The sequence below is a fragment of the Corvus cornix genome, chromosome 1 (assembly GCF_000738735.6).
Source record: "Corvus cornix cornix isolate S_Up_H32 chromosome 1, ASM73873v5, whole genome shotgun sequence".
Classification (NCBI taxonomy): Eukaryota; Metazoa; Chordata; class Aves; order Passeriformes; family Corvidae; genus Corvus; species Corvus cornix.
The window spans coordinates 38,476,501-38,500,435 of NC_046332.1; the positions used below are offsets into that span (position 1 = coordinate 38,476,501).

A 23,935-nucleotide genomic window follows, 5' to 3' on the forward strand; every position below is an offset into this window, starting at 1 on the left:
CCCGATGCTCCCTTCTCATTGGCTGGCTGGGAAGGCAGTCAAGCGAGGCGCCGCGCGGGGGCCGTGCCTTAAAGTGACAAGGGCTAGCGCGGGCTCCCTTACGGCCGACATGGCGGCGGCTGAGCCCGGCCGTCCGCACACGGTGAGGCTCGGAGGGCGGCCCCGCGGTGATGGGTAGGACGGGTGGGGGGCCCGGGGGGCAGCGGCCGGGTAGTGCGGGGCTGGTGGCTTGCATGCCTCCAGCGTGCCGGGAGCCGTACAGGCTGTGGAAGCTGGCTTGTCTGTTAAATAACATGTATATATATATATATATATATGTATGTTTATAGGTGTTTGTGTGTGTATATGTGTGTAAATGTGCGTATACGTATATGTATATATATCTGTATGTATGTATGTATAAAGCCATGATGTATGCACACGTGTTTTCTAAAGCGACAGAAAAAGAGACAGATACTGGGCTGTTTATACCAGCCCTGTTGCTGTCCCCATGCCAGTGCCTGGAGATCCTGTTTGTAAGCGAATGGGAACAAAGCGTTGAATTTGGTTTGTTCTCACGAATAGCTCGGTGTCGTGACTTTGAAAGCACCTGTTCCACGGGCAGGCGGGGCTCAGCCAAGCCCCCTCTGTGCAGTGCTGGGTCAGTGGGGCGAGCACGGCAAGCCCAGAGCTCCCAGTGCCGAGCTGCTGGTGGATTGCACGTCTGGTTGTTTCTCTTTGTAAGGTGGAAACGCTGCCTTAAGCTGAGGTTTGGCTTTGGTAGATACCCGTGCCCTTAGGCGCGTGTGGGAGCACCTGGCAGATTGGGACAGGTAACCACCTGCACGCTGGGGACCAGAATTTCCGCGTCCGCAGTTTTGGCTTGATGTTTATCGCTTTCTAAATTTAAGTGGTCGCTTTTCCTTGTTTTTTGGTCTTTTTGTGTTTTGTTTTGGGTTTGGTTTTGTTTGTTTTTTTTTTTTTTTTTTGTGAGAAGCTGTGTCTTACATGCGCTTTGGAGGAGCAGAGATGCTGAAAAGGCTGCAGCACGATGGTGTGCGAGATCACTCTTAGGGGATTCGTGTTTTGGGATCTCACTGGCTGGGTGGTGAGCACCCGTTGTGGGGTTCTCTGCTGTGTGTCTCCTGCCCTGCAGTGTGCTCCCATACTTACACCTCCACCAGCAAGAGGAATTTGAGGACTCCTATCTCCTTCCTGAATGGAATTGTTTCTAGCATGTCTAGAAAAGGATGTCAGAAGACTCGTTTTAGTCTTCAGTAGGTAAATGGAGGCTGTTAATCAATTTAGTTAGCAAAACAAAACTTTTGGGGAAAAAAGTTGCCCACTGTAGACTTTCTGTATGTGCTCAAAAAAAAGAAAAAACCCGTAACTTTATATTTTTCTGAACATTGAAAGTAGTTGCTTTTAATACATCTGGCACTCTACGGCAGATAGTTGACAAAAATTACTGTATTGTGCCAACATTTTTTCCTCCCCATTTGATGTAATGGCTTAACTAAGTTAACTTTTTTTGTGTGTGCTTTTAACTAGAGATGTTACTGAAATGTAGAGTGCTCCTGACTCAGTCTATATCAGGGAGGTGCAGCCAGCACTTAACTTGGCATGTGGGTGATAGGGGCTAGGGACTGTCCTTCCTTCCCCACTCTCCTAGTACTGCAGTAATGAGGGAGGGTAGGCTGCTAATTGAGATTGTCCCTCCACAATGACTATGAAAGTTTGAATAACTGGATACTTGGATGTTTTATAATCAGTACATTCAGTATCTCGTTATTTTGGGGTTTTTTTTGCTCATTCCCTGCATAATTTTCCAGGGTTTGCCTTTTTTTTTTTTTTTTTTTTTTTTTTTTTACCACGTGCAAAGACTACTGTATGTCACTTAAAGCATTGCCAGGTATCAATCTTTTTTTCTCTTTTCCTTTTTTGGTTGTGGTACCAGATGAGAACTTGCAATAGCACCCATTCTAATTTAATCCCTTTTTCCCGTGCCAGAGTGCAAGTACCAAAGGTGCTGACTTTGTGCCTTTATGCTTTCTTCATGCAGTCACTGCCTGAAAGATGTTGTGTCCTGCTGTCACTTAGCATTACAGTTTGTTTATAAATCATTGTTATTTTTACTGTCCACAGATCTAGTAATTTGGGTAAGATAACAAGAAAAATGGTTTTTTGCCTTTTCCTTACTGGAATGACTGGTACACCACTGAGTTTAAAAGCTCTCTGGATAGTTTTTCATGGTGTGCTGTACTTGTTTCTGTGTCAGGGAAGTAACAACGTTATGATGGGTCATTTTTAATGTCTACAGAAGTTTGTTTGAAAAGTGTCCCTCAGCCCCAAGTTGCTGATTCTTAGCAGAAAACTTTCCATATGAGCTTGTGTCTTTTTTTTCCCTGCTGTGTTCAGCTTTTGTGAGCTTCAGGAGGTCCCTGTGTGCTGGTGATGTGTTAAGATATTGCTGGTCTGTGTTTTTAATATTCCCTTCTTTCTGCTTGGGTAGGCAGCTGATATGCAGTGGTGGAAGCCATGAATTTTGGAAGGCAGTGTTGTCAGACCTGTGGAGATAAAACGTGCTCAGCTTGCTGTTATGTAATAGGGTACACTTGGCTCCTTGTGGGACTGTTAAGCTTCTTCATTTACTACTCTGAGCCTTTAATGTGGCTTAAGAAAGGAAAGACTGTAGGGAGTACAGTGAAAGAGAGGAGCTGTAGTTAGCAAATGTGGCCTAGCTGAGATTCAGAACAAATATATAGAGTTCCCTGATTTTTTTTTATTTTTCACAATTTTCCTGAGCATTGGAGCATGATACTCCCTGTGAGACTTTCCAACAGCAGGAGCAAATTTAAGTGATTTTTAATGACTTGAGAGAGTGGGGAAAAGAGCAGAGAATTGCTGTGATGTTTGAGCTTTGTGATGGGAAATTCCTTGAGGCTGTTTTGTAAACTCTCACAAAGTATTCTGTCAAATTATTTAAAGTCACTATTTATGAAACTGAATATAAGCCACTCTCTTGCTTAAAAATATGGAAGAAAAATATACTTGGTAGCAAATTATTATTTATACTGAAACAAAGAACGATTGCCTATATAACATATGGTGTTCCAGCATAAATTTTTTCAGTAGCTATTTGAAGCAGATATCTGAACTGACTATTACGCTGTTCAAATTACTATTGCAAATTACTGTTTCTGACTGTTCAAATTAGTGCCTGTTCCCTGCATCCGGGTGGAATTTAGAAGATGTGTAACTAGTCAAAAGCCTCAATTTACTTTACTTTGTGTGACTTTGGTGCTCCGGGCTTTTGAGTACAGCAGATTTTTCTTTCACTTAGTCTGCTGTTGGCTAGAAAAATGTTACTAATGTCAGTAAAAACAAACAAAAGAATTCCTTTACTTTGGTATTTTTATATAGTTATATTTAATTCTCAGAAGAGACATTACCTGTAAAGACATGAAAGATGATGGTGACATTTAGAAGGATTGTGATGCTGTCAGCCCTACTTTGGTTTCAAACTGATTCCCCTTTTTCTCTTGACTGTTTCATGGGATACCTTTGGTTTGAATCAATAGCAGACAGGATATTGATATTTGAATCGATGGTTGCTGAGGCTTATGTTGCTGCTGTTCCTGTATTGTCTGCTACAGAAGTGCTGTGTTTTTCTTGGTTTGTTTTTACTCCATCATTTGGTTGTAGTATTCTGTGCTCATCAATGCCATATCCTGTAATGCTGATGGCATTTTTGATGTTTGCACTTAACAGGCTTTCGATCAGATGGATTCGTGTGTTCTGGTTAGACTTGTGAGGCTGCCGAGTGTAAAGCAGTGTGTATATGCATAAAACACCTGCTTGAAATGGTTTTATTAAAATATTCTCAATTAGGGATTAGTGTTTTAATTCACTTTCTGAGGTACCAAATGTGTGTGCAAATTCCGTTATTTTGAGAAAAGCCATTATGTTGTGTAGGAAAATGTTATAAACACAAACTGCAAAGCAGTCATAAAACTATGCTTAGAAACACCAATTGACATACTCAGAGTAGTTAGGATTCTAATTTTCTTGCCCACAATGGATCACTTTATTTGTAAGAGGAAATCAGCTGTGTATGGGCTTTAAATAGCTTTAAAATTTTCTTAAATTTTTCCCCCACATTTGGCTGCTCATAATGCATTTTGGGCTGTTGTGCAATTTACCATGAGGTACTTAATACTTTCTGTATTTTAATTTAGGTTGAGATATTCTCCCAATGATTGATATTTGCAAAAGCTTAAAAGCACCCTGCCAAGATCAGCAGTTGCTCATTTGTCTTACTGATGAAGGGGGAAGCTGTAGGAGCTTCGCATCTGTCTGCAGCCCACCTCTCTTAGGTTGCTTTCAGATTCTGTCACTGAAATGTTCAGTGATGGGTGCAGTTGAGAGAAGTTAAAAGTAAGCATTTCATTTAATTTGTATATACAAATTGAAAGCTTAGGCCAGGTAGAGAGTTTTTGAGTCGAAACCATCAGCACTGTATTCTGCCATGTCTCCTTTATTTAGAAGAGCATCTTCCCAGCTAGGTGGTCCTTTCAGGTCATTGCAACATCCAAAGCACAGCAGGTGTTTGCAAAATTGATGCAGACTGCTGGGAAATCCATGGTCTCTATGGCCACGTTTGTCAGAACAGTCTGAAGCTGATTTAAGAGTATGTTCCTGCTTAGAGGTAGGAGTACTTTCCTGGCTGTGATCTGCTGTTTCCTGTGCTGATACCACTAATCAGGTGTAGCATAAAGCCATCTGGATGTGTCTTGTGAAGTTCCATCTACTAATGGAAAGATAAGGAAGATGAATTGAAGTAAGTGGAGTTAGAGGGACTGGGACTCTCACCTCACCTTCCCAGCTGCAAAGTGTGTCCTGTGTCCCATGTGTAGTCAGTGAGCTCTTGTGTTAGATGAGGTGATGTAGAACCATGGTCCTGGGTGTGCCTTATCAGGTTTGGCCACCTTAGTGCAGTATCTCATGTGCTGTAAATGTAACCAGTAATTAGGAATGTGGTTGTTTTCCAACTGCTTGTGGATCGCCTTCTCCCAATGAGCAGCAGACAGTATAAGTAAATGGGAAACAAAAGTGTAAATCAGAAACTAGTATGGGAAAGAGATTAATCTGTTTGATATTGTTTTTAGTGAAGGGGAGTCAAATGTAAAAATGACACGTCCTAAGGCTAAAAAGAAGGAAGTACAGCTTTTGAGATATGAGTCTCCTCTAGCAGTACCTCTACATATCATCTGATGGAATCCTACTTTTCTTTATTTCTGTTGTTATGACAAAGCAACAAATGTGCTGAATAACAGCTTTATTTTGTTTTCAGGATGATCTGCACATAACTCGTAACTCTACATCAGCCACAGATGGACTCTCTTCAACTTCGTTTATAGAATACCCGAAGCACAAGCCATTTATTAATTCGGATTTGGAGCGCTCCCCATGGAAACCAGTAATTCCATATCCTGAAAGCAACAGCAGAGGTATTAGTTCAGCAAAGTTGGTTTCTTACCTGTTTCCAAATCATGGTAAAATACTGTATGTCTTCCACATCTGTGAAGATTGAAGTCTTTTTATCCTTTTATCAATTCCCAGTGATGTCCAGGTTGCCTGTTTTGTAGGTCCTTTGCACTTCTTTTTCCAAAGAACACCTGATGATAAAGGTCATCTTACAGATGGAGAAAGATGCTCTTCTTCGGAAGTAGAGAATTGTAAATTGTCCGAGTACTTTGTGCAATTGTATTGACATGTTTTCTTTGTCCCTTCTTCAGTCTTCGTCTCCTTCAACCTTTCTTCTCCTGAATTCATAGCTGAGTGAGAGATAAGGAGACTTTAGTCCCCAGAATGGTTTGGAGCAAAGGAAGAGGTTTGGTCCTGTTAAAATTGAAATGCTTGTCATGAATGAAGGGTGTATTGTGAGTATTTATTGTATCACTGAAGACTTAAAGGATACAGAGAAGGGTTCAGCAAAGTGCTGAACTGAGAGCTCATAAAACCAAAAAGGGAGGCAATTTTATTCCCATTTATTCTTCTTGTTTCTAGGCTGTTCCGTCTCCCTCTCCCACTCTGGTCCTGGTGTTCATCTCCATGTAAACAGATTTGTCTTGACTGACTGGACATGAACAAAAAACCTATTCTTGGTTAGTTTTCTGTTGTTTTAGTGAATAAGCTTGTCATCCAGTCAGACTTACTCCAGTGCTGCCTTGGGGTACATACAGGGTATATCATGAGGATTTGGGAGAGTAGAGCAGGACCTATCCTTTGAGCTGTTTGGTCAGGGTCATTGCAGAAATGCTCCCTTTAAGACTGGAGTGGCATGGAGGCTTAAGGGTGTGAACTGCTTGATACTTTTTCCTTATATGGACAAAAGTGAGGAATATTAGGATGAATCCTAGTATTACCCAAACTAAGTAAAAAATCAGGATGATAGCCTCAAGTCCCTGTTCCAATAACACAATTCATGTCTGAGTTACTAGGGACTCCTGTGTTAATGACCTAGAAGATGAAATCTCAGTTCTTGCAGTTCTATTTAAAATGCAGTATATACTTTCAAGGCCATCACTTTTGAGAATGCCGTTGACACAAAATTAAAACAATCTTTACAAATGAAAAATGGGATGCGCAGGAAAAAGCTTCCTTATGAATTACTGATGCAGGTGTATTTTTGTCGAGTGTGCTCCATGTTGCATTAGCAATAAACTTTTGACTTCCAAGTTTTCACTTGGCAGTTTTTTTTCAAATGGTGACTCTGCCAACTCTGAGATAAGGATAGGTGGTGGAAGACAATCGGATAAATTATATCCCTTTTTTAAAATCAGCAAATGTTTTTGTTTTCAAAAAATGTTTAAATAAAGTGCAAGTAAATGTGAATATGTACTGAAAATTGAATCCAACACATGGATGATCCAGTATGTTTCTCTTTTTGCATAGCTTTTAAAAATGCAGAAACATTCTGGAGCGTATATTTTAGTAATTTCAAATGGCAAAATTGATTTGATTGTTCTTGAGGGTCCTTATTGCTACTCCTGTTCCCTGTATTAAATAAATCTTATTGAAAAATCCTGAAATTGAGTATAGTAAGTTCTGTTTATTGTGATTTTAATGTCTGTGTTGTATATGTGTGTCAGCATGCACAGTTGGCTTTAATGCTCTAACAGGAATGACTGAATGGTACTTGACATCCTGTTGCGTTTCACCTTTATCTTTTCATTGCTTGAGTTGCTTCATTGCTATTTTGTTAGTCATTACTGTGAATATACAGAGATTTCAATGTAGCTTTTAAGAGTAATAGTAACAAATCTGTTTATTGTCTCAGCTATGCCTATTTCAACTGAATCCAAGGAACAGTAATGTAAATAGAGAAGAGGGTGCAATTGGTGATTCTGATATGCAAATAGGGCCAAATTATCAATAGCTTCCTCTTAACTGTGACTACTGTTGCTGCTACTTATGTAATTAACAGGTTTCCATTGATGTGATACTCTCATGTGCTGATACTCATTTCAAGATTTGATGAATTTTTACTCTGGGATGCTCATTCTGATAATTATTTTTCCTTTTTTCTTTTCTTTTTTTTTTGGTTTTGTTTTGTTTTTCTTTTCTTTTTGGTAATGTGATGCCCAAACCAATATGCAGTTCCAACTGTTCTAGTGCTCAAGCATTCTGTAGTAAAGGTACATTCTTTCTCTGGAGTGGATTTAAGCACAAAGGAGAGGGCTGATGTGACCTTGCAGATTATTCTGCTATATGAGCTGTGTGTACAGATGTTCTTATGTTTAACTTTAGCAGCCCTGTATTGGGGAAAGGGCTTATGCTTATGGTTCCCTTTACAGAATTAAACAGCACACCTAAGAGGCGCAGTACATCAGATTACCAGCAGTTGGTCTAATTGCAAGGTGCTGTGAGTTCTATTACAACTGCTTTTCTTTTTGTGGTGAAGAATATAGAAAGGCTTTGTTCAGTAACTGCTAAAGCTGGGAATGCAGTAGAAAGGGAAAAATGGTTCAGCACAAAGGAGATGTATGTTTTTAGGTGGAGGAGGGGAGCACAAGTGCAAAAACCAGAAGAATTAAAAAAGAAGTCCACTTATAAATAAGCACTTTTGTAGCCCTTCTCATAGTTAACCTTTATTTTGCTGTGTGGCCATTCACGGGAACATTGTGTTTATGTATTTGTTGTGGTAGGAGTAATAATAATATAGATAATTGCCACTGTTTAACTATCTAATTGTGACTTTTCATTTTCTTTTGATAAAGGGTCAGAGGATGCACTGTTTGTTCTTAATTGACACAATATTTATATGACTTGTTCTGGGAAATAGTTGTATCTTTCCCAGATGTGTCAGGTGAAGGGGGTGCACTAAGGGCATCTATTTGTTCAAGACTAGTTTTAGAATCAGTTATGGTTCAAAGGGAAACAGGTCTTAATTCCTGGAAGGACTCTTGGATGCTGGTAGGGAACACTCTGACCTTCTTACATAACGTGTTTTTATAATAGCATTGCAAGTTCGGTGTTGTCTTGAAGTGGTGATTTAATGGTATCTAACAAAAGGTACATATTCAATTGCAGCAATATTTTCTGCCCTGAAGAATCTCCAGGAAAAAATTCATCGACTGGAGTTGGAACGGTTTCAGGCAGAGGAGAATGTAAAACACCTCAGCAGGGAAACAGCAGACTATAAAAAAGTACTGAGTGAGCAAATGCAACGCAAAGAACATGACAAGACTGAAGTGTCAAAGAAAAATCAAGGTTGTTTGCAAATTTTGTATAGATACTATAGAACATTGATGTGGATGAAACTTGATTCCTATCAATGCCTAAACTAATTTTAGTTTACTTTGTTTAGCATCTTTTAATTTGCAATGGCATGTGGAGTTACAAAGAAATAATTTAAAGGCATTCTTTGGTTTAGGGATTTTTATGCATACAGAAGTTCATTAGGCATAATGGGTAAGTTTCTTAGATGGTCCTTTTCTTGTTTGTTTTGAAACTGTCCTGAATACAACAACAAAAAAAATCCCAGGACCAAGCAATACATGATTTCCATTTTCTGCCTTCTGTTATCTTCAGAGCTGTGTTCTCAGCTGGCAGCTGCTGAGTCTCGATGCAGCCTTCTAGAGAAACAGCTGGACTACATGAGGAAAATGATCCAGCATGCAGAAAACGAGAAGTCACATCTTTTGGAGAAACAGGTGTGTTCCCAAAACTATCTCAGGGTTAAATCATAAAAATCATTAATTATGTCATGATTTTTCATAGTTAGTGTAATTTTAATACCTTTAAGCATGGATGTCTATTTCAGCTGGCCTTCATATCCTTAGGTATGGATATCTTCCCTACTTACATTTCCCAGTCTTCTCAAGACCCTGGTATTTTCTTTGTGCACCCGTTTCTAAGGCAGTAGCAGGCTCTGGTATTAATATGAATTGTTTGCTTCTGCATGATTGGCTTACTGCAGTAGCTCATCGTTATTCTCCAGTGTTATACCTGTGTGCCACTGGTAAAAAAACTCCCTTTTGTGTTTACACTCTTCAGGTCTTTGGGGATTTTCTTTACTAGCGCTTCTCTTGCTAAATTGGGGCTGTAATACTGATTCTGTAGAAATAGCAGTAAAATTTCTATTTCCCACCATCAGTAATTGGGATTTGGCCTATATCTAAAATGAGCTTGAATTTTGTTTTATAGAAATATGGGTCACCTAGAGCTGTCTGTTTGTTGGTCTCTGTGGCTATTCTATTTCAGTTTGTTAAATATTTACTGAAGAAAAAAATTGAGAAAGCTATTTCTAATTTCTGCATAATGATTTTTTTTCTTTTTTTACTGTGTTGGGTTGGGAGGAGGGAGAGACTGCAGAATCCTTCCTATCAGCTGTGGTTAAGTGTGTGGTTCCCTACTGCTGATGGTGCAATTTGCTCCCTGATTGTGGCACCATCTAAAATTGCACAGAGGAAGTAGGAGTTCCTTTGGACTGTTTATGGGCCTCCTTTGTGCTCCAGACACAAGATGGTCTTGTTTTCTTGTGCTTATAATTGTTTTCCTTTGTTATAATTGTTTTCCTTTTCACTTCTCCCTTCAAGGGCTTCTTGGAGAGAGATCGGCTTCTTGACCAATCGCATGTTCAGTCAAAATTGGAAAAGCTGGATATACTGGAAAAAGAGTATAGCAGACTTACTACGATGCAGTCCTTAGCAGAGGTCCGTCATTTGTGTTGGGTACTATATCAGATTTATCTTGCTTATTCTAATCTGTACTTCACAGCTCTATGGCAGTAGCAGAGCTGAGCAAAGCCTTGTGCTTTAGAGTAGGACAGCAACTAAACTTCATTTTAAAACTGAGCTGTTGTAAAAACTTGAAGTTACTGCTGAAAGTCTACATGTCCAGGTAGACTTTGGGTCACTGTACACTGCTGGAGTTGGAGTTTTATTAAGCCTTAATAGTCTGTTGGTGTTCCTCTTTTGTGCTTTGTTGGTGCCTAGGCGTTGTAAAATTGCAGCCATTCCTAAGATCTTGGCTTGCTTTGCATGCTACTGAATGCTAGCAGTTATTTTCTGTTATTATCCAGATGTACCTTGACTTGTATGAATTTGATGTATTCTTTTCCTTTTATCCCTCCTTAATAAGAAACACAATTATTATTAGTTATTTTGTGTGCAGACTTCTGGAGCCTGCTGTTGCAAGGCCTCTAGCACTGGATGGGTTTGGGTCAGTCTGCCTTTTCAGGACACTGTTTGAATCAGGAGCTTCTACAAACTCAACATGACTGTGTTTGGTCATATTCTGTTGTGGGTTGACCCTTGAATTTTTATAGTTTTTGTAATTTTATGGTGAGAAATAAAACTCAATCTTACCATGGGGCTGCAGGGGAATCTCTGCTCTAGCACGTGGAGTACCTTCTCCCCCTCCCTTTTTGACCTTAGGATCTGCAAGGCTGCTGCTTTCAAATATTCTCACTCCTCCCTTTTTGCTGCTGTTCCCTAGCAGTTTTTTTTCCCCTCCTTAAATCTGTAATCCCAGTGGTGCTACCACCATTGCTGTTGGGCTCAGCCTTGGCCAGCGGTGGGTCTGTTTTGGAGCCAGCTGGCACTGGCTCTGTTAGCATTGGTTCTGTTGACATGGGAAAGTTTCTGGCAGCTCCTCAGAGAAGCCACCCCTGTCGCCCCATTGCTACCAGTGCCTTGCCATGCAAACCCCATCCATCTCTGTGTACCCTCTGTGGTGTTGGCCTCTGAAGTCCCATCCCTGTACCTCCCTCTGTTGCTGTAAAGACACCACAAGTCTCCCAAGCCTGGAAACTACAGAGAGCTTAGCCAGGGAGAGGCTTCCTTCTGCAAATTTTTTCCCTGCTCCCTCAAGAGGACCAGATAGTATGTGATTAAATTGTGGTATTGAGGATGGCAGCTCTGGATTCTATCAAATCATAGGCTTGCCACCCTGCACACCAGCCCTTATCTCAGGTGGTAAAGTAGATGGTGTTTCTCCAGAAGTACATAAGGAGATATTTGGTAGTAAATCTTTAGCTGTTTGGCTTGCTGCAGAACATTTAGATGCTACAACTATTCTTGGAAGTCCCTGAGCCAAAGCGGCTGCTACAAGCTTTTTATGATCTTGACACCCCATTGTGGTGAGCTGCAGTTGTAGAGTACAAGTGGTTGCATTGTTTATTTAGGCCAAACACTTGAAAAGAGAAATAAGAGTCTCCTGGGTCTTGTACTCTGAAAGTAGTAGTAGTTTCCTCTAGGATTAGAGTTGAAATAACAAGTTCAGCAACTGGCATTCCCTCTGAAAGGCTTTTACCAAGTTTTTGACTGATAGTAGCTGAAGTTTGGTGAGACTGGGTTGTTTGCCTTTTTGTGCCTGGCTAGTGAAAATAATTTCAGCCTTATGGTTCTTCTTGTGTTCTTTTCTGGAACAAACCAGAGAGCTTTGATTCTTTATCTTCAGGAATTAGTAGCTGTCACAATTAAATATGTTTAAGGGGAATTGGGTGTTAAATTCACACAATTTTGAAGCAGTTCTTGGGACTGAAATAAATCTGGATTTAGCTGTGATGCCAAGTCATTTTCCTTGTGATCATTATGCTGTCATGAGCCATTTTCTGGTTGCCAGGTCTGCCTGCCTCTGTGGTTATAGGCTATGTTCCTATGTGAGCATCCATGTGATAGGTGTTACCTTATAATCTTTAAAGGGTGATTGCACTCTCTACTCAGAAGCATTGCATCTGTTCCCTCTTCGATCTCTGCTGTAGTTGTGGCAAGATCATAGGAACATTTTCAAATCGAGTTTGAAGCAAGAAATAAGAGTTTCATACAGGATGTGCTGAAATGGATGGAAAGTGGTGAGGTGATGGCTCATGAGTGAGTGGTGATGTATCTGCCTCTGAGTTCAGACACTGCCAGAGCACAAGTTCTATGGGGGTCTTACTGAGAGCATTTTATCTCCCAAGAACCACTACCTGGCCCTGTAAGTATTGTCCTCAAGTAATTTGCTAATGTCAGTATTGCCTGTGGAAAGGAAATGCTGAGATTCCTATTTATGTGAAGTACTTGTAATTGGAGTACTTACCCTGGAAATGCTTTTGAGACATCTTTATTTCAACTGTAGTCCTGCAGTGCAGGCTCTGGACAGCTGACTGAGAAGATCTGATCATGTCTGTGTCTGAAGATGGAGTAAAGAAACAGGGCTGTTCCCTGAAAGTGCAGTTTGGCCTGTGGTCTTGCATGTAGCCAGATGGCCAGAATTTGAATGTGTGTGTGGATGACATTTTTTGGATAACTGTGGTTCATAGTAATTGATCTTAATGCTAACAGTGAGACTTAACCCCCCATTCTGTGGGGGGCCCCAACCCATTCTGTGGGTTGGGCTGCATCAAAAGCAGCGTGGTCAGCAGAGTAAGGGAGGTGATTCTGCCCCTCCACGCTGCCCTAGTGAGACCCCACCTGCAGCTCTGTGTCCAACCCTGAGGTCCTCAGCACAGGAAGGACATGGAACTGTTGGAGCAGGTCCAGAGGAGGCCACGAAAATCACTGCAGTGTTGGAACACCTCTCCTGTGGAGACAGGCTGAGAGAGTTGGGGTTGTTCAGCCTGGAGAAGAGAAGGCTCCAGGGAGATCTTATTGTGGCCTTTCAGTTTTTAAAGGGGGCTTATTAAAAAGATGGGGACAGATGTTTTAGCAGGGCCTGTAGTGTAGTGATAGAACAAGAGGCAGTGCTTTTAAACTAGAAGAGGGTAAACTAAATACAAGGGAGAAATTTTTTACAGTGAGGGAGGCAAAACACTGGAACAGATTGTCCACAGAGATGGTAGATGCCCTGTTCCTGGAAACATTCAAGATGAGTTTGGACAAGGCTTTGAGCAACATGGTCTAGTGGAAAGTGTCCCTGCCCATGGACTTAAGTGACCTTTAAAGGTCCTTTCAACCTAAACCATCCTATGATTCTGGGATTCTGTGAGTAGGTGGTTGCATGAAAATAATTTTCTGTTAGAAAACAGGCCAAAAATAGAAATATTTTATTTCTATTTTGTCATTAAAATTTTTTGCAGTGGCTCCTGGTGATTGAGTCGGATGGTCAGGCAGCCCAGTGCTGACCTGCAGTCTGCTTGCTTTGCAGTACTGTCTTATGTGATGGGCAGCAGTGCTGGGCAGGGTCTGTTCGCTTGGCTCTGTGGCCTCTCTCTTAGTGACAGTCCAGTAATCTGCATAATACCTTCTATAAACAATGAAATCATTTAGGGAATCTAAATTTGGTATATAATTTCTAACAGGGTCTATCACAGGTGATACAGTAAGATACACTCTTGCTGTGCAGTTTGAGCTGCCTGCTGCAGCCGAACAGCTAGCTGAGGAAATACTCATTCATTTCAGAATAAAAGCCTTGGCCCAGCTTCATGTCAATCTTCAGTTTAAAGAGAATATTTTCCTCAATATTTTCATGCTTAACAGATTAAAAAAAAGTCTTTGAGACTGACCACGGATATCAAGGGTTGTGCCAATAACTGTAAAGGGCAGAAGATGATTTTAAGTTACCTGGAATACCTTTGTTTTGAATGAAAAAAATAAATCATCAGAATGGTTCTTTTATTCAATAGAAAAAGTTGGTTCCTTTATATAGTGCCTTTGTCCTTAATGTTTATCCAGGCTTTTGCCTTTTAACACCTTTGTATAACAGCTCATTGCATTATTTTTGTAGTTAATGCTTAAGTAAAGCAGAAATATTTAGTACCTCAGTGTAGTGGGTTTATAAACAAGTGTTCAAATCCAGCCATCACTCTGTCTAGCACACTTTTCTGCCTTAAGTTTGATTAGTGGCTCTTGAATTATCAGTCTTTGGGGGAAGAGAAGGGAAATTGTTTTGGGTACTGGAGCTCTGGATTGTTTTTTCACTGCTGTATAAAGCCAGAAAGTTACTTGATAACTTTCACATTGGGAATTTCAGTGTATCTTGTTTAAACAATGTTTTCATCTTGTTGGAGGTTTACAAAGAAATATGTGCTTTTTCCCTTAACCTTTTCCTTTGAAGAGGAGTTTCAAAAGGCTTCTTATATGCTTTTGTGATAAAAAGATGAAATTACTTCAGTTTTGTTTAAAGGTATCTCAGAGGCATCATGCAACCTTTCCTCCCTCTTTTTTTATTAGAAAGGTGGCTACATATTCAAAAATTCTTTTCTTGAAAGAGTGCAAGTTACAGATTTTAGCAAAAATACCATTAGTGGTCTAAATAAAGCAAGTCTTCCCTTGCCTTATAATGATATGTCTTTGTTAGCTCTTTTGTAGTACAGAATCTTGGAGGATAATGTATACAAAGCAACCTACTGTCTAGGGTGATTTTACAATTGAAAAGAAAGAGCCTTGTGTATTGCTCTGTGTGTATTTGGCTGTGACTTAACTTCAGATACCAGTTGTGAATGTAAGAATAGAAAAAAAGAGTAAATGTTAAGCGTAAGCTTTTGACTGCTGTATTTATGCCTATACAGGTGAAGCATCAGCAATCAGTACAATGCACAAGTCTTCATTTATCTTTAAATCCTAAGATGGACTCATAGTTTTGCTCAAGCTCTTAGTACTGTGGGCTTCAGGAAGAAAAAGAATTGTTTCATTAGTAATGCTATTATTTTTATTCAACTTTGACTAGAAAAAAATGAAAGAGCTGGAACAGAAGCTTCAGGAGGAAGAACATGCAAGGAAGCTTGTTCAGGAAAAAGCTGCTGAGGTAACCAACAGGAAATTTCTTTTGTACTGGTATGCGCTGTAATTAGCTCTTCCTTTTTATCAACTTTTCAGCTAAGCTTACTGAAAGTGCCCCCCATATGCCTCACAGAATAATGAAATCCTGGTTTTAGTATCTTTTTTGGTTGGTTGGTTTGTTTGTTTTGGGGATTTTTTGTGGGTTTGTTTTGGGTTTTTTTGTTTGTTTTTTTTTTGTTTTTGTGATTTTTTTTTTTTTTTTTTTTTTTTGTTTTGGTTTTGTTTGGGGGTTTTTGGTTTTGTTTGGGGGTTTTTGGTTTTGTTTGGGGGTTTTTTGTGGTTTTTTGTTTGTTTTTCCTCCTGCCTGAAGTACCAAATGTTCTGAAGTTCTCTGAGCTTTTTGGAAACCTTTTTCTACCACCACCTGTGCACTGAAGCTTTGATTTCTTTACTAAGAGAAGTTAGTTGGAAAAGAGGAGTAGAAATTCAGACTAATTCATAATTGAGTATGCATGGGAACCTCTGAATATATCAAGGTCAACAAATGGGCTCCCTTGTTCATAATTGTAATTAAAATATTGTAGAAGGAGGCAAAAAAGAGACAACATACTCTTGATTATGAGCCCTTAAGGATGCTGGCTGATCTTCTAATCCAAAAGTGTGGTGTTCATTAAACATTCATTGGATGCTGAAGAATTATGGAGGTAATGTGTTAGGCTCTAACATTAACCTTTGCCAGGAGTTTGGTGTGATGGGGAAAGGGATATCTCAATTTAATAATGAAAAATTGTGCTGTGAATGCTTCTTCAGGACATGGTTTCTAAAGCCATGCCATATCTTCCTCTTGAACAGCAAAGCGTGTTAGGATTCTCACTGTCGACAGGAAGTTCTAACCCTAACTCTCTCAATAGATGGTTTGGTGGTTAGTTTTGTTATTGTGGCTGTTTGTTTGTTTGTAGGTTTTTTACTGTCAAATTTAATAGGACAGAAGGAGTAGTTCCCTAGTAACTATATGTCATGGGATCAATTGATCAGGCTTGGGTGGCTTGAGCTCCCCAATACCTTGTCAAGTGTAAAGCACAGCTGATATTTTGGCACTTGCCTGCATGGGACTAATGCACTAAGGCTAATTCTCTAACTTATTAGGATTGCTGACAAGTAGTGCTACCAGAGGAAATATTTAATGTTTAAGTTGACCTTGGACTGCAAAAATATCCTAAAAATTTGCAGCCCTTGCTTTTAGAGAGCCTATGTTTTAAAAATTCTCAGTTTGCAATTCTCTGCTTGCACTACTGTCTCTGATTATTTATTAATCTAATTTCAGTAACTCCCCTTATTCCCTCAATTGTAGCTTCAGACAGGCCTGGAAACCAACAGACTACTGATTCAAGCAGCATCACCACTGCTTTCTCCAAAAGCAACACAACCTAGGAAAAAAGCTAAGCAGCCAGAGAAGGTAAGATGTGGGGAAGAGAAGGGCAATTTCTGAGGAGTTAAATAAGGTTGTGTGCATGTGATTAGGGAGCAGGTTGCCTCTTTTACTACAAAGTAAAGGGAAAGTAGGTTTGCTGTAGTATAATTTTTGCTAAATACTTCTTTCTTCTTTCTTTCCAGAAATGCTCTCTTGGAAGACATTCCACTGTGCAGCCCCATTACAGACTGTGCCTGGGTGATGTACCCTTTGTGGCTGGGAAGGTGAGCTGATTAATTCCAAAGCTCAGTAGCTGCAGCTCCTTAAGTGTCTTTGCCTCGGTGCACTCCTGACACCCAGTGGTCAGATAATGTAATTTTCTTTGACACTTTTCTTACAGATTGTCTTTGTTGGATATTGACAACTAGCTGAGCTGGTATTTCCAAAAATGAGCCTGCTCTGCTGCTTCACAGGGTGTTCTTGTTAGGGCGTATTAACTGAAACAAAAATTACATTCTTGTCAGTAAAATGAAAGTGCCACTGTTTTTAAATGCTCTCCAGTATTATCAAGTTGTTGATAATGCCGTTTAAAAGAAGTCTCTTTTCCTTTCAGTCTACCAGTCCCAGTCATTCAGTTGCTGCCAATGTGCAACACGTGCTGCACCTGATGAAACATCACACGAAAGCTTTGTGTAACAGACATGTGGTAAACGATGCTCCACTAGCAAAACCCACCAGTATGGCTCATCCTGCCAGCAAAAGCAGAAGGCCATCCCTGCCAATGGACTCGTCCTCATCTCAGGAAGAGCTCTCAGAAGTGTTGCTGACTTTACAAGATGAATTTGGACAGATGAGTTTGTGAGTGTGGTACATTCTCCATTGCAGTTTATGAATGTAGATGTTTCATATTCTTGCCTTTTTGCTTTGAACTTGGAAGGTTTTGCCTGAGAAAGGTCTTAGTTTAGGAGGTCTCTAGCATGTAATCTTTGTCTTGCTGCTTGCAGGGGCTGTCAATTCTCCTTGCAGATAGAGGCTCTGCTAAACAGTCTGGACAGCAGACCTGTGCTTATGTGCAGCAGTATATTCAGAAGAGGCAAGGGAGAAGTCACTGCCCCAATGCAGCAGACTGTTGTGGTGTGGACCCAGCCAGCAGCTCAGTACCCTGCTGCCACTCACACACCCCCACACCCATCACTCCTGCCTGCTGGGATGGACAGTATCCACCCCTTATACTGTACCATTTATGTCCTGCCCAAGCCTCACACTTTCCAGTATGTCCCAGTTAACCACCATCACCTTTCCAGTCTTTTCATGTATGTACACACAGATATTATTCCTGTAGTCTATGGACCATCCCTTTACTAGCCCATTGAGTTAATTGAGCCCATGACTTTGGACTCAGCTGTCATAACAGTCTTTCAGGGCAGGAAAAAGTGATGGGTGGGTAGCTGAATGGCTGAAGTCATTTGGGGGTGCTGGTGGATGAGAGGCTGGACATGACCCAGCCATGGGCACTCACAGCCCAGAGAGCCAAACGTGTCCTGGGCTGCATCCAAAGCAGCGTGGGCAGCAGGGCCAGGGAGGGGATTCTGCCCCTCTGCTCTGCTCTGGTGAGACCTCATCTGGAGTGTTGCATCCAGCTCTGTAACCCCCAACATAAGAAGGATGTGGGCCTGCTTGAGTGAGTCCAGAGGAGGACATAAAGACAATCAGAGGGCTGGAGCACCTCTGAAGACAGGCTGAGAGAGCTGGGATTTTTAGCCTGGAGAATGGAAGGCTCAAGAGAGACCTCATTGTGGCTTTCCAGGGCTCAAAGGAGGCTACAAGACAGCTGGAGAGGGATTTTTTACAAGGGTGTGTAGTGTTTATATGAGGGGTAATGGCTTTAAACTGAAAGAGGGCAGACTTAGATGAGATATTAGGAAGAGATTCTTTACTGTGAGGTGAACAGGTTGTCCAGAGAAGCTGTGGGTGCCCATTCTTGGAAACATTCAAGGTCAGGTGGGATGGGGTTCTGAGCAGCCTGGTCTAGTAGAAAATGTCCCTGCCCATGGTAGGGAGTTTGGAACAAAATTATTTTTAAGGTCCCTTCCAACCCAAATCATTCTATCACCTCTTGTTCTTTGATCTTCAGCAGCCCCACATCAGAAGGGTCCTCTGAGAGACAAGGCAGGGTGGACAGATGCTTCATTTCCTTTGTCTCCAGGGCAGCTGTACTGAAAGCCCACCAGTACCCTTGTGGGTCCTTTAAATGCCCTCGCCCGAGACAGGCCCTGCCAAGGGTGCACAGAGCCTCTGGGCCAGCCACAGTGGGGTCCTCTTGCCAATCACTCTGTCAGGCCGATGTTAGCCTCCAACACCATCCCCCTGTCACTGCAGAAATACAAATGGGTTCTGCCCCTGTATGGCTTGATAGCATTAGGGTACACTGTGGCCCAGGGTCTGCTAAAGCCTTGTACTCCCCTGGGTCTGATGTGCCACGCCATCTGATCCACACAGTCCAGTAAATCTGGTTGTCCCTCTCCTGCACCTGGCTGGAGATGGGGCTCCTCTAATACTGGTCCTAGGATTCTACCATTTCCTGTAAAAAAGAATTAGGATTCCTATCTATAGGATCAGGAATAAGATCAGCCCTGCCACTCTGTCTGGAGAACTGCCCACTATGAAGACTTAAGCAGCAACTTTCCTGGAAGAACCCCTATTTGTGCTTGCTTTTTTTCCCTGAGGTTCACATACCTGTGCCTTTAGGGTTGAGGTATAGGTTTTCCATCCCACTTCATCTTCTCCCTGTCGTCCCACAGGTGAAACTCGGGATTCCCTGTGGTGTGTACCCTCTATATCCTGTCTTTTGTGTAGAAGGTAGCTTACTCTCTGTGGGGTTTAACCAGGAAGTCAATCCCACACAGCGGCTCGCTCACTGCCCGCAGACACAAATCTTCCCCTGATCTGAACTCCATTCAGCACCTTGCTGGATCCAAGCTCTGGCACCACGCTGGTTTTAACACCCTGGGGCTATTGAGAGTTCTCAAAGGCTGTTGTGATTAGCCTGGAGAAAGAAGGGGAATGTGTGGGACCATGTCTCTTCTGTAGGCTGGCCCGCCGAGCAGGGAATGAGAGCAGTGTAATTAGACCGCTTCCCCAGTAGGTGGCTCCGGCGGTGCGCTGAGCACACCCATTCCCCCCAGGAATTTCATGGCCCGGGATTCCGTGGCACCATGAACCAGCATTGCGACCAGCCGCTGTTAAACCAGTACAACGATGCCTAGAAAAGATCTGTCTTCACACATTCTGGTCAGACCTGTCATTAACCCCTCATGGCCCATGTTGGATGCCAAAAAGTATTGTCTTGGTTCAACCCCAGCTGGCAGCTAAGCACCATGCAGCTGCTTTCCTGCCCCTCTGCTCTGGTGGGATGGGGAGGGAAACTGGGAAAAGAAAAAACCCATGGGCTGAAATAAGGACAGTTTAGTAATTGAAATACAGTCAAATGTATTGATAATAGCACGGAAAAATGGAGAGGAATAAAACCCAAGGTAAAAAAGTATGTGATGCACAGTACATTTGTTCACCACCTGCTGACCAATGCCAGTCCTCAGCAATAATTGTCCTCTCATGGCTAACTCCCCCTAGTTTATATTCTGGGCATGATGTTCTATGGTATGGAATATCCCTTTGGCCAGTTCGAACCAGCCATCCCAGGAATCTCTCTGCCCCAGCTTCTTGTGCCCCTCCTCACCGGCATAGCAGGAGACACTGAAAAGCTTAGGGTAAGCACTCCTCAGGAACAATGAAAACATCAGTGTTACCAACATTATTTTTGTACTAAATCCACAACACAGCACTGTAACAGCTACTAAAAATGAAAGCTCTATCCTAGCCAAAAGCAGGGTCTGGACAAATAGTCCATTAAAGGTCAGCTTTGCTGGTGCTTTGCTTGTCCTGGTTAACAGAACATGAATTGTTACTGTACTGCACAGCTGCAGTAGGTACAGATACACAAAATATTAACTGAATGAGTGCTGAGATCAAGTTCTCAAGGGGTTATTTGGTCATTTTGGATATGCATTTTGAAGTTGGAAGCTACTTAGATTATTGAGACTCAATGTTGCAGCAGCCTGCCTCCAGGATGAGCTACTGGAATAGTGCTGCAAACCAGCAAAACTGTTCTTACTGGTTTGTTATGGTGTGTTGAACATGTCTGGCTGCTGATGCTATGGTTTCCTAGAAGTGTTATTTCTGAACTGGGGTATGAGCTGTAGAAGCCAATGGAGCCTGATACAAGCTTTGTTCTGTCTGACTTGTGTGCTAGTGATCATGAGCAGCTGTCAAAGCTCATCCAGGAAGCCCCAACTATTGCAGTGAGGGAAGATCTGGAGAGGGAACTTGATGCACTGGTGGGAAAGATGGAAGCAAAGGCAGACCAAATCAGCAAAGTTCGGAGGCATCGTTTGCAGGTGAGTTTCTTTTGCCTGTGTTCATACTCATGTAGAGTTGCTGACTTAAGCAGGGTTTTTTTAATGCTATATCCTAATCTAGCAGCAACTGCATAAAGCAGAAATAACTAGAGTAGCATTGTCTAATTCTGAATTCTACCTTTGATGTCCCAAAGTTAGTCTGCATACCTCCATCTATACCAGTATTTTTGCAGAAACATCCTTTCCGTCACCCTGTGCCCACTCCTCACCCTGTCCTGGACAGAGCTTTTGCCTCTATTCTCACATTGCATTTTACACTCCTCTTGTTCCTTGAACATTGTTGAACAGTTTTCCTTTACTTGGAGGAAACTACCTATTTATGTTTTGATTTGCATTTTTTTAAGGCTCAAAATACCTGTTTTGCTTATTCTATAACTTTCAGAATGTTTTGGATAGTGTAGCCTTTTCATTCAAAGCTATAAAACACACACATTGATTCCCTGTTTTCTTTTGTTTTCATTAATTTTAGTGAATTTCTTTCAAAGAGCTTAAACCCATGTGTTTAATCTGGTTCAGTTCATATGAACCACGATTCACCCTCACCTGATGTAGCTTATACACAAAGCACAGGCTGAGACCTGACATCCAGAATGGATCTGCAAAATGTTTGCTATTAGAAGTGTTACTCACTTAGATATCTTATGATCTTCAGAGGAACTGCTGCAGAGAAGCAGATGTGCTGTAGTTCCCAGCAGTAATGATGCTGCATGCTGTCAGCTAGGAGGAGGGACCACCACCACCCTAGAGAGGGGAACTATAGAAGCCACCCATGTTGTGGTTTGGGCATATGAATGTGTCTGAACCTCAGACTGTCCAGTTCCCCATTCAGTCTTTGCTGGGAAGAACTGAGTGTTTGATGCTGTGATTTACAGTGCTGTGTGTGGATACCACCTCTTCACCCCAGCAGAGCTCTGGTATTCTTTTCAAAGCTACACCTCTGGTAGTGACTAGCTATTAAAATTACTAGTATGTATGTAAAAAACACTTGTTTTCTTTTTTAATCACTGGATGGTAACAGTGGCAAATCAACTTCTTTCATCTACACCTTTTTCTGTTACATTACTAATGGCGGTGTTCCCCCATAATGAGCTTCAGTTTTTAGAGAGGTGGTAGATCAGACTGTAAGCTAAACACAGCTCTAAAGATGCAAATATAACAATGCTTTGTAAGGAAAATAAAATATTTATTGTTGAGTGTGACTTGGAACCATCTGCTTACCTGGGTGAGATAAGTGGTGGGATATTTCAGCTGTTTGGAAGAATCGCTGAACATAAAACTGAAACAAGATCACTTCTTAATATTTTTCTTTGGGCTTCTCTTTCAGCTAGAGAGACTTAGGAGAGAATGCAAGTCCAGAAAGACTTCTGCTAAACAAATAAAAGACAGCAGGTTCCCAGTCAGTGAGGTTAAAGTAACAACTACAGTAAGCACAAAAGGCAAGAATGCAGGTCCCATCAAAGTGAAGCCTGGAGAGAAGAGCCGGAAGAATCTTCAGTTGCTGAGAGACATGCAGACCATACAGACTTCACTACAGAAAGATGATATCAGCTGGGACTGCTGACTCTTCTGCAGGAGATGTTCTTGAACCATCCTGGCCAAACTTTCTCACGTTCTGGATCTAAAGCAGCTGCCTTTCTTGTGGTGTGGAAGAGACTACTGTATGCCAAGCGCACTCTTGAAATACAGGCTTACGGGCTCTTGGTTCTCCATCCCTGCATTTGATTGTATATATTATGGTCTAGCTTAAAACACATTCCATTTTCAAGGTACATGGCCACTGAATCTTAACAGTAGGGCTCCCCCAGTTCCCTTATGTTATAGGTCCAGCAGTCCCTCCATGTTGTTCCAGCACACCAAGCACTGCATGTTTACATAGGTTGGGGTGTGTGTGTGATGTGCCAGTGCCATTTCACGCTGTTGTTCATCTGGGAGGCTTCTCAGGATGCATCTTGTGTGAAAACAATGCTGCAGCCCTGGGTGTTGAGGGCTTTTGTCAGTTCTGCTCTGGGTGCAGCTGCAATGACTCCATCTCTGGGAGTGTCTGAGGGAGAACAGGTAAACCCCTCCCAAGGTGTTCTGTGGAGCTCTCTTCAAAAGGCTTCCCTGGTTCTTCTGCTACGTTGCATTAGTCAGCATCAGTGGCAGTGGATGTTTGAGTACTCAAAAAAGGAGCAAAATAACTTAGGAGTTACATTGCTTAATGATCAAGTGAAATTTTTCTACAGAAGCCCTGCTTTAGGAAAAAGCTGTAGCATAGGGGTAATACCCTGTCTCTAGCTGACAGCTTTGGGTAGTAGAGGAGTGAGAGAAACCACAGGTGTTTTAAACTGCAAGTGCCTCAATCATGCCTTTTGGTCCTGGTGTCTTGCTTTTAACTTGAAGTATGTGCTTTGATGAGCTATCTACTTTTGTAGTAGTGCAATTAAGTTTGTGCTCTGACTTGCACAGCTGATTCAATGTTATTTATTATGTTAATAATTTAAAGAATTTCCTATTAATGGAATGTACAGAAGACCCAGATTACTTGTATATACAGTTGAAAAATAATAAAGCCAGCTTGCCTTTTGAATGAATTCTGGGAAGGCTGCACTTCCTCTAAATTAGCTGGGTGTTTGCTGCAGCACTGTGCCACAGCCAGTGGGCTTTTCATGGCAAGGTGACTTGTCCCTGGTCAGGATGATGAATGAGAGCTGCAGGTAAGGTTACAGGCAGAGCTGTGCACCCTCGCCTGCAGCTCAGCAGGGAGGGAGCTCTGCAGGCTCAACACAGGCAGAAGGGGGTTGAGTGTTGCCTCTAGGTGATGCACCCAGCTTGTCTCCTTGCATCTGAGGCACATATGGGGTTAGCTGCTGTTGGATGCT

At 41.7% G+C, this 23,935-nt stretch overlaps 1 protein-coding gene across 4 annotated transcripts; it reads left to right on the forward strand.

Annotated features, from left to right (window-relative positions):
* The first annotated feature begins 59 nt into the window (after positions 1–59).
* CEP57 (centrosomal protein 57) lies at positions 60–23,647 on the forward strand. Of its 4 annotated transcripts, none has more exons than XM_039563586.1 (11): positions 60–142; positions 5,333–5,489; positions 8,575–8,754; positions 9,076–9,197; positions 10,083–10,217; positions 15,136–15,213; positions 16,540–16,644; positions 16,803–16,883; positions 17,213–17,457; positions 20,909–21,053; positions 22,399–23,647. In XM_039563586.1, the coding sequence occupies exons 1-11, from the start codon at positions 110–112 to the stop codon at positions 22,633–22,635; spliced, it is 1,518 nt and encodes a 505-aa protein (XP_039419520.1). In that variant the 5' UTR covers positions 60–109; the 3' UTR covers positions 22,636–23,647. The 4 variants fall into 4 exon arrangements, with proteins under 4 accessions (XP_039419520.1, XP_039419525.1, XP_039419539.1 ...); XM_039563591.1 differs by having other exon boundaries at positions 10,083–10,199; XM_039563605.1 differs by lacking the exon at positions 8,575–8,754.
* The last annotated feature ends 288 nt before the right edge of the window (positions 23,648–23,935 follow it).

Excerpts from the sequence above, each read along its gene's own strand:
- CEP57 (XM_039563586.1), top strand. The coding sequence starts at position 110 with ATGGCGGCGGCTGAGCCCGGCCGTCCGCACACG. Across the intron at positions 5,490-8,574 it reads TCCTGAAAGCAACAGCAGAG|CAATATTTTCTGCCCTGAAG; the intron begins GTATTAGTTCAG and ends ATTCAATTGCAG. Across the intron at positions 16,884-17,212 it reads TACCCTTTGTGGCTGGGAAG|TCTACCAGTCCCAGTCATTC; the intron begins GTGAGCTGATTA and ends TTTTCCTTTCAG.